Source organism: Aegilops tauschii, chromosome 5 (genome assembly GCF_002575655.3).
Source record: "Aegilops tauschii subsp. strangulata cultivar AL8/78 chromosome 5, Aet v6.0, whole genome shotgun sequence".
Classification (NCBI taxonomy): domain Eukaryota; kingdom Viridiplantae; phylum Streptophyta; class Magnoliopsida; order Poales; family Poaceae; genus Aegilops; species Aegilops tauschii.
The window spans coordinates 464,680,281-464,690,363 of NC_053039.3; the positions used below are offsets into that span (position 1 = coordinate 464,680,281).

Sequence of the window (10,083 nt, forward strand, 5' to 3'; positions counted from 1 at the left end):
GGCAGTAGGCCGAGGCGTGGCCTTCCTGTTGGCACAGCACACAAAGGGGCTTGAACTCGCAGTTGATCTGGAAGTGGCCCACACGCCCGCACTTGAAGCATTCCGAACCATCCGCCTCCTCCACCGGGATTGGTTCGGCCGCCGTGCCCTTGGACGACGACGGAGCCGCCGGCAGCGCAGGCAAAGCATGCCGCGGATTTGCCGCAGCCCCCTTGCGTTGCTTCTGCTTCTTGGCGTAAGGGTCTCCCACCCTATCACCGCACAAGGGGTGCTGCATCTCCTTGTCCTTGAGCTCCTTCTTCTTCTGTAGACCGCGACGCCGGTGCTCCTCCTTCTTCTGCTGCTTACGTGCGAGTAATCACCCCTCGCAAAAAAAAAATTTGACGTGCGAGTAATCACCGCGTGATAAGGGCGGAGCGGAGCCTTGTAGGCTAAGTACACGATGCCCAAATGATCCCATGATTGATTTATAGAATTGCGATACGATGAAATGATCCAAATGCACGCCTATGGATGCATCGAGCGAGTCATGTGCTTCTAGAGAGTCCGGAGGCGTACGCGGCGCCGCGGACGAGGCCGTGTGGCATGCATGCGCACCATGCATTCTTCCCGGCTTTGTTTATTGGCGGGTGCATGATCCCTCCAGCACAGTGACGCCCATACGTGCACGCAACACCTCCGCATAGCGTCGGTACAGGACCATATGAACACCATCGCTATAAATAAACCGTCCAACTTGCATACCAATTCGCAGCAACTCAGCAATAATACTCTACAAGAGTACACCACCAGTTCATCTTGTAGCAGATCGATCAGAGTACAGTGTGTGAAAATCAAGGATAATGGACGCGACCGACAAGGCGACCGGGCACGGCGGCGCCACCGGCCCCACGGGGAACCACGGCGGTGCTCCTGCCGGGGGCGTGCAGCAGCTCCAGGCGACGAGGGACGACCGCAAGACCGACGGCGGTCTGGGCCGTTCCAGCGGGCCCACAGGAAACCACGGCGGCGCTCCTGCCGGCGGCGCGGCCGCCGCCGGCGAGAAGAAGGGCGTCGTGGACAATATCAAGGAGAAGCTTCCCGGCGCCGGCGGGCAGCAGTGAGCGTCGACCGTCGAGTCGCTGAGCTACATGTACCACAGCCTCTCGCACTACGTGTAGAAAGCTCAGCCACGCTGCTACAAATAAAATAACGAGCCGTATATGTATGCATGTACTTGTCTTCCCTCGAAATAAAAATACTTGCGTTTGGTAAGAATTTGAACGGAAAATATATTTCCATTCGCGTACAGGGTTGATTTTTCATGTTTTTGTGCTTTTTCCCACTGCTTCGAGCTTCGACTATGTGTCCTTACTCTCAAAAAGAAGAAAAAGACGAGTCATGCGCAGAGCTGGTAAATAAAATCCTACACAGAAACTGGGTTGACCTCCCAATGAAATGCATGGTTAGTTACAGAATATTATTTTCATCAGACTTGAACTTATAACAACAACAAAATATATTAATATTCATAGTTATTTTTTCTCCGTAGAAATGGAAACACAAGACACTGTTGGAGGCATAACCCGAAATGCAGCATCCAAGCCATCGCCCATCGGACAATCCTCCCATCGCATCGCTGACCTTCCCTCTCCTTCGTCGGCCTTGACAATGTCCGGGAGAGGCGGTGTTGCGGATCCGGTTGCAGTAGTAGATCGGGATTCTTCCTTGTAGTTAGGGTTGCTGAGTCGCGGGCGCATTGACCATGGCTACGGTAGCGGCGACACTCGATGTCCTGGTCTGGGCCGGCAAGGCAGGGGCGATGTCCCAGAGCTAGAATAATGTCATTCCAGCCTTATCCTCGCACATGTGGTGCGTTTTGCACCGTTGGAGCCTTGGAGGGCACGTGAAGGTGTGTCTCAAACCTGAATCCACACATATACACATTTTCACAAGTTGATAAATATTGCAAACATATAAATGACCAAAAGAAATTAATGTAGTTCTTAGATGAAGGAGACGTTGCAAGCATGTCTTTGATTTGATCATTGTAAACGTCAAGCATGTTGATCGAAATCTTGTATGTGACAGCCTCTCCCCCCTCTCCTGTGCAGAATGGCTGCCGGATGCTTTCCGCGCCAACTCATTTGCTTTTCGGTTTCATGTCTGGATGTACAAGCAATAGTGCAATACATTTATCAAGATAAATACTAAGTTGAGTAAATGCATCGTTCTTTAATTGAAGAATATATGTAAATGCATTGACTGTCCCCGATAATATATCTTGTATTCGGAATGTTGGCGGCACTAGCTTAGCCGTTTAAAAACATACCTATCTAAATTCTCTTTAAAATACAAATAATCCATCAATAAATCAGAATGTGCCAACCAACAGTATAGAGACAACATTGATAACGAGTTATGAGCTTCAATCTACAAAGATTGCATGGGGATAGAGTCGATGAAGGAGATGGAGATGGTTTTGTGGCACCAATTATGTCCTCAAGAGTTCATAGTCTATGATGAATTTAGCATCTCTATTTCCACATTTCTTTCAACCTTTTCCTTTCTCACTCTAGTTTTGGAGACGATTTGGAGGGTCGATTTCCGCTTCAGCACCACTTGGTTGCACTTGTACAGTGTGCATGATAAGGCGTAGGTCACTAGTGGCAGAGCTTCATAGGGGCTAACCTGGGGCATCCCCCCCCCCCCTCCCTGATAGAACATGTAGATATCCCTTAGAATTAGGCCTATTTTTCACTGATAATGTAAAAATCAACCTAAAGCAACTGTGTTTGCCCCCCTCCAATCCATGCCCCCCCCCCCTCCCCCATGATTTGAGCTGAACCTCCACCGTTGCAGATCACTATGCTTAAAATGACACAAATAATGTATGATATGTAGCTACGCTGGAAACATAAGCCAAAAGCTAGGATATAACTATTGGTTTGTTGGGAGATTGAATGTATAGCCAAAAGATGGTGATCTAACTTTGTAGACAATATGTTCATAGAGTTAGGGCCTTTTTTTTGTCAGGTTCTCAAAACGCGAGACGAAAAACACAAGATTGAATTCTGCCTGTACCGGTTGAGGAGGAAGAAAACCATGTTTGCTCAATCCGAGGTACCTGAATTTTTTTTCTAGCGCCGATCACTTTTCTGCTTCGCGCGAGGTCGAAGGCGGGGCCAACGTGAGGAGCGACATCGACGAGCGTCGTCCACGACGAGGCTTAACCATGAACGAGCGGGAGCCAACGACAACTGGTGGGAGCAAGTCCGAAACTCGACGAGTGCGGTCGGGGAGTGTGGGATCGCGGCGGGGGGGGGGGGGGGGGTCTCAGAGGGATGGTCGCGGCTGCGCACGGAGGAAGGAGGAAGGAGATGTACACTGATCGTTTTCTAGCCGTTGAAAGAAGATCCAGCGGTCCAAATAAGGACCTACGCAAAAAAATAGAATCAATTACACCGGTGGTGCTTGAACATGGCGTAAACGGTCACTTTGATGCTAGAACTTGTGGCATACATTAAACTGGTGCAATAACTAGGCTCGGGTGTGCAAATACAGTGCTAACTGTACTCGGATACGAAATCAACGCTGACTTGGCCGACCGCGTGGCGTGGGGCCCTTTGTCAAAGACTAGAAGTGTGTGGCCTGTTTTTTTTTGCAAAAAAACTCGACATTTTTTATTTCTCACAATAAAAGACCCTGTCCACGCAGTAGATGGTATTTTATTTTGTTTGTTGTATGACAGGTGAGTCTCGACGTGAAATTAAAAGGGAAAAAATTTGGCGGGAATTAAAAGGGAAAATTTTAGACTCCTACACTCCAACACGTGACCATTTTTTTTGAGAATTCAACACGCGACCTACTGTTAGGGCGCTCGCGCTCATAGCCACTGCACCAATTACATTCGGATGTCTAACAACAATAACAGCCGTTAATATAGTACTCCCTCCATCCGGAAATACTTGTCATCAAAATGGACAAAAAAGGATGTATCTAAAACTAAAAAACGTCTTGATACATCTCCTTTTATTCATTTTGATGACAAGTATTTCCGGACGGAGGGAGTATAAGACATGTGGGGCTTAAATTGGCTGTAGATAATGCAGCCCATTTGCATGTGCTAGTTCTTTTTGAAATATTTGTGAAAGTAAGTAATTAAAATAATGTTCAAATATTTTTTTATAAATATTATACATACAAACAATTATTAGTAGATAAAAACATCCAAACATGCACACATCTATTATATAAAATTGTTTATTAAATACGGACATTTAAAATGTTTACTTAATAGAAAAATACACATGTGCTGCTTATATTTAATATTCAAATTGATGAATACAAAAAATTATCTGAATTTATGAAGACTGAATGGTGTAGCAGCCAGACTGTGACATGGGCAAGTGTCGCGCGTTCAAGACGTGGAGGCCTTCTTTTTTTCTTGTTATTAACTCTCAGTATGTACACACTGGGCCCACTAGCCATAGAGTCGGAAAAAATGAAATGCCATTTTCCAACGTCGACGGGGCCTTTTTGTGGGAAAAATAATAATTCAAGGGGTTTACCAAAAAAACTAGCCACACGCCCTCCTGTCTACCTTCGGGTCACTGACGACAGGACCCATGGCATGTTGGCGCGCCTAATCAGCGGCTTGGGCGTACACAGCGGAGGTTTGCACCGTATTTGCACGTCCGAGCCAAGTTGTTACACCAGTTCAATGTATGCCGCAAGTTCTAGCATCAAAATGATCGTTTGCGTCAAGTTCAAGCACCACCGGTGTAATTGACTAAAAAATATTTTCAGCTAACTGGATAATAGGCGCTCCGATAAAAGACAGATTTTCCACGTACCACCCACGCTGTCGCTAACGTGTACTGCTACTATTCATGCATATGAATGCGTCCAATGGAGATGAGTCATGCCCTTCGAGAGAGTGCGAACCCCTACGTGCCGCCGCCGACGAGGCCATGTGGCTTTGTTTATTCGCGGGATGACCACTCCACGCACTTGTACTGGTGTCAATGTGCTTCTCGAAATCGAACACCTGTACCATTCTGACACCTATAAATAACCACCTGTAGTCGCACCTGTTTGCATCGCAACTCGCAGCAGTTCAATACTTGCACAACCATACACATCACACATCACCTGTAGATCGACCGGTGCACGTAAGGCGCGACAATGGAGTACCAGGGGCAGACCGGCCACGCCACCGACAAGGTGGAGGAGTACGGCCAGCCCGTGGCCGGGCACGGCGGCGCCACCGACGGCCCCACGGGGACGCACGGCGCCGCAGCCGCCGCGGGCACCGGGCAGCTCCAGCCGACCAGGGACGACCACAAGACCGACGGTGTCCTGCGCCGCTCCGGCAGCTCCAGCTCCAGCTCGGTGAGTTCAAGGACAGACCTGCCTGCCGCTATATACACAGACTCACTCGATCGGTCATCTTAACTCGTTGTGCTTCTTGTTGTGTTAAAATGTGTAGTCTGAGGACGACGGCGTTGGCGGGAGGAGGAAGAAGGGGATGAAGGAGAAGATCAAGGAGAAGCTCCCCGGCGGAGCCCACAAGGACGCCACCGGGCAGCAGCACACGCCGGCGGCCGGCGAGTACGCCGGCACCGGCACCGGCACCCACGGCGCGGAGGCCACCGGCGAGAAGAAGGGCGTCATGGACAAGATCAAGGAGAAGCTTCCCGGCGGACAGCACTAAGTTAAGCTAGGCAGCTAGCGATCGCCCTGTGCTGTGTCTGTGTTCGGTCAAAGCTCGGTATCATGCGTACTTCTGCATGCGTTCGTACGGATAAATAATGGGCGCCGATCGAGGTGCCGGAGTATATATGTTGTGTGTGTGACGTATTTGTGGACCCCGTGTACATGTATTTGTACTGAAGTGCTAAAACCCCATCGTAATAAAGCGCTCGTTTATATTTGTGTTTTGTAGTCCCAATCGATGCAAAGGCCAATGTAAACTTCAATCGGTCGAATGCGGTTTTGGTCCGTTGGTAAAATTTAAACTGATCTATTTTTAGTTGACAAATTTAAATTATTTTTCTTTTTGAGAAAACTTCATCTTCAGACCACGTAGCGACGAAAACAAGTACTGAAGTCTTTTGACCATTTAATAACGAAAACCAGTACTGAAGCGAGACGAAGGCACGCCGCTGTCATCGCCCCTTCCTGCTCGCCAGAGCCACAAAAGTTATTATATTAAACAGTCTGGAAGTCGTCTAAAACCCCATAAGACCAATGCACCAGAACAACAACTGCCGCCGATGAAGAGTAGCGTTGATCGAAAGATCCAACCTGAAAACACACGATCGTGACGAAATCCGCCGGAGACACACCTCCACACGCTCACCGATGATGCTAGACACACCATCGAAATGAGGCTACACGGGGAGACACACCTCCACACGCTCACCGATGATGCTAGACACACCATCAAAACGAGGCTACGCGGGGAGAACGTTATCTCATTTCAGGGAGCCGCCGCTGTCTCGTTTTTCTAAGCTAGACACAAACCCTAACAAAACTTAAAAAAATATCTAAAAATGAAGTCCTTCCACCGGCAAGCGCTGGGATCCACCGCGCCCCATGGACTTAAACCCCCGGAGACGAGTGGACCGGCGGCAGCGCCGGAGAGAGGCAGAGGAACCCTAATAGGAAGAAGGCGGCTGCATAAGAGATCATGTCTTCTAAACAGCAAATTTTTGTAGCATACATAACTTATTAAGGAAATAATTATGTTCATGTGGCATCTAAACGTAAATATTGGAATTGAATTGACTAGAAACTAAATCAAATTCTGTATAAGTTGAACTAGAATCAAATTTGATTCTTTGTAGGCAAAAGAGATCCGGATTGGGTGGCAACGGTGCCGTATGGGTAGTGTACTCCTTGGATGCGTCACTTCATTTTCTGACTTTGTTCTGTTCGTAATATGTGTTGCGTGTTTAACTGTTCAGCCAGAGCATCTACCCTTTAAACCGTCCTCGAACGCCTTCTGGTACCCTCCAAAGTTCGGAATTTTCGGTGGTGAGTTATTAAATGATTTGCACCAACTAGATCAGTCTTGTGTGCGAGACATATGAAGCAGATTGGGTTCTGTGAGGCTTGTGGTCAGGAAGAAACTATATGGCATGCATTGTTTGATTGCACTTGGGCGAAGCTTTCCTGCCAAGAGGAGAAACTAATCACATGCGTCAAAATACCAAACCTATGTAACTCTTGGGCGATGGATGGCTTGACGAAATGGCAGTGAAACAAGCTGATGCTTGTGTCATCTTATGTGGTGTTTGGGTAGTCTAGACTGAGAGAAATGCGCGCGTGCATGGGGAGACGACTAGAACCATTCAACAATCTGTGAAATGGGCTATAGACATTGGAACGACCTATCACAGACCGGTAAACAACAAATACTCAGACCAGTGAAACATATGCAGAGTTGGCAGCCACCTGAAGATCCTTTCATAAAGATTAATGTTGATGCCTCTTTTCTGGAAGAGACTCATCAGGGAGGTACTGGGCTAGGAGTATAGAACCATGAGGGCACTCTGATACGTGCTCAAGCTCTATGGTATGAGTCTGGATTATCAGCAATGGTGATGGAGGCTTATGCAGTGAGAGATGGGGTCCAACTAGCTTCTGATTTGGGCTATAGGAAAGTTATCATTGAAACTGCTGCTAAACTGGTGGTCAATCAATGGAAGACTCCAAGGGTTGATCGCTCAGACATATCTACTACGACAAATGAAATTCAAGAGCTTTGTGGGAATTTTGAGGAATTCCGTTTGATCTATACGGCTAGAGAAACGAATGAGCTAGCGCATCTTTACGCTAAACAATGTGGTGCTTCTAGGAGGCGATGCTTATGGATTAATTATATTCCTACCTTCCTCACGGCTTGTGTGCGGAAGGAGTGTAATCCTGCAGGTAGATTAATAAATCTCTTGATTCTCAAAACGGTCCTCAAACGCCCGGGTGAATGGCCCGGTCACTGACCAGTTAAAGAGCTAGATGGGTGTGTCAAACGGGCTTCAAATGTTGGGCTGACCGACACCCCTCATATCGAGTCTAAATGTAGGGCAAATATAGGAAGGGCCCGGGCGCGTATGCCACGTCGGATCCGACACCCCGACCCCACTCCAAATTGCACCAAATCCACCAAACACTTCGTCCTCTTCCCGCCTCCCTTAACCAATTCCTGCGTCCGAACTCTTGCCGTTGGACACGCTTGATCCCCATCTTAGCCGCCTGTCCCGATCCGCCGCCCTAGATGTCGTTCATCTCGTCCCTCATCGTCGCGACCGATGCTGCGTCCACGTCATCCACCGGTGTCCCGTCCTCCGCTACGTCGTGCAAGTCGGAGAACATCGCCCGGAGGAACCAACGACGGAGGCAACGGGAGCGGGAAGCGGCGGTGTTGCAGGGAGTGGATGTGGACCTCGAGGAGCAACTATCCCCGCACACCCTCCCCCCCACTGTGCCCAAAACCCCGCATCCCGTCCATCCTGCCACCGGCGGGAATCGTGCCGTTGGACTAGTTTGAGACAAAGGAGGATCCGACGGCTGGTTGGGCCATTCCGGAGAGCTTTTCGCCAATGCAGAAGCCGACAGTGGACGTCTGTCAGACGCGGCAGCTCATTCGGGTGCGGATAAGCACGAGCACCTGCGGCGCCCGGTCTACCCACAACATGCTCGACGAAATGACACAACAAGACTCGTTATGTTCTTTTTGCTCCTCTCTGATCAACTTTGCATATGCCATGATCACAGACCGTTAGTTCATTTCAGACATGATTAATGCATGCAAACCATGATGATTTTAGGAATTTATCATGTCGAACATGATCAATGATAATCATGATCCGACCCAAATAGACTAGGAGTTGGGGATCCAACTTGCCCTTCAATTGAAGTTGGGGCAACACCAAATCCCAATCTGGGAAAGAAGAAAAATAAGCCAAATACGGACAAGGCAAGAGGTATGGCATTCTCAACTTTTGAGAATATCTTATTGGTTAAACCTTGATTGGTCACAATAATGGATCCCTTATGCGGCACAGAGCAGAAGGATAATAAGTATTGGGATAAATTTGAAAGAAGTATACTGAACAAGAGCAATATGTAGAGCCACATCCTATGGTCACGAACCACAATGTGGCATTTCTCCAAAATCGTTGGGGATCATTCAAGGGGAAGTAAACAAGTACGTCGGCTATTATTCACAAATGCTTGGCTTCCCTCAAAGTGAGATGGCAGTGGCAACTCACGTATGCTAAATTACTTATTGTTATTATTTGCATATTTTTTTTTTGCATTCTTATTGCCATGCATATTTTGTTTGCTAGACGGTGATGGCGGGCACTATGTACCAGAAAATGAAGAAGTAGCCATTTGGTTCTAGACATTGTTGGGTGATATTAAATGGCAACCAAAGTGGACACAACTTGTGACCGATCTCAAGGCCGAGAAGAAGAGGAATGGTGGCTCAAGCTCCTACCCATCAATTGGGTTAGACGAAGAAGAGAAAGATGTTGTAGGGGGAAGGAAAGAGCCACCGCGCCAAAGGGATAACCGACAAGTGATGAGAAACAAGTGGGAGAACGCGAGGTCCTCCCATGACGCCGATGCCACGAAAATGTTCTCCACATGAATGCACATTTTTTCTGTTAGGGAGAACAAGAAAAAGGAAGGCACAAGCTCATGTTGGATGCGTAAAAGGATTGAATTGAGACCGGAAGAGGGCGGACAAGAAGCTGCAAATTGAGAGGGAGAAGACCGAGTTGGAGAAGAAAGAGATGTCGATAAGATGGGAGCTCGAGAAGGTCAAGACATTTGGAGAGATTGATCATGAGAAGGAGAGGATACAAATTGCACGAGACACGGAGGATGACCAAATAATGTTGACGGACGAAAGTCTTTTGGATGAGCATGCAAAGAAGTGGCTTGTGGTGCTGAAGAAGGAGATCAACAAATGTAAGACTTACAAGGCGGCGAGGGTGAGTATGGCAGTAGCGGAAGATGAGGCAAGGATGCAAGCGGAGCAGGATACAAGGATGGCCACATGCAGGCGGCATGGATGGCGTCCAGCTAGTG

General features: G+C 48.1%; 2 protein-coding genes across 2 annotated transcripts; both read left to right on the top strand.

Annotated features, from left to right (window-relative positions):
• Positions 1-736: 736 nt before the first annotated feature.
• Positions 737-1,257, top strand: LOC109740999 (dehydrin DHN2). The gene has a single exon (XM_020300074.4). The coding sequence runs from the start codon at positions 843-845 to the stop codon at positions 1,101-1,103; it is 261 nt and encodes an 86-aa protein (XP_020155663.1). The 5' UTR covers positions 737-842; the 3' UTR covers positions 1,104-1,257.
• Positions 1,258-5,068: 3,811 nt separating this feature from the next.
• On the top strand, positions 5,069-5,914 carry LOC109740996 (dehydrin DHN2). Its single transcript, XM_020300071.3, has 2 exons — positions 5,069-5,373; positions 5,471-5,914. Exons 1-2 carry the CDS (start codon positions 5,167-5,169, stop codon positions 5,693-5,695), a joined length of 432 nt encoding a protein of 143 aa, XP_020155660.1. The 5' UTR covers positions 5,069-5,166; the 3' UTR covers positions 5,696-5,914.
• The last annotated feature ends 4,169 nt before the right edge of the window (positions 5,915-10,083 follow it).

Excerpts from the sequence above, each read along its gene's own strand:
- LOC109740996 (XM_020300071.3), top strand. The coding sequence starts at position 5,167 with ATGGAGTACCAGGGGCAGACCGGCCACGCCACCGACAAGGTGGAGGAG. Across the intron at positions 5,374-5,470 it reads GCAGCTCCAGCTCCAGCTCG|TCTGAGGACGACGGCGTTGG; the intron begins GTGAGTTCAAGG and ends TAAAATGTGTAG.
- LOC109740999 (XM_020300074.4), top strand. The coding sequence starts at position 843 with ATGGACGCGACCGACAAGGCGACCGGGCACGGCGGCGCCACCGGCCCC.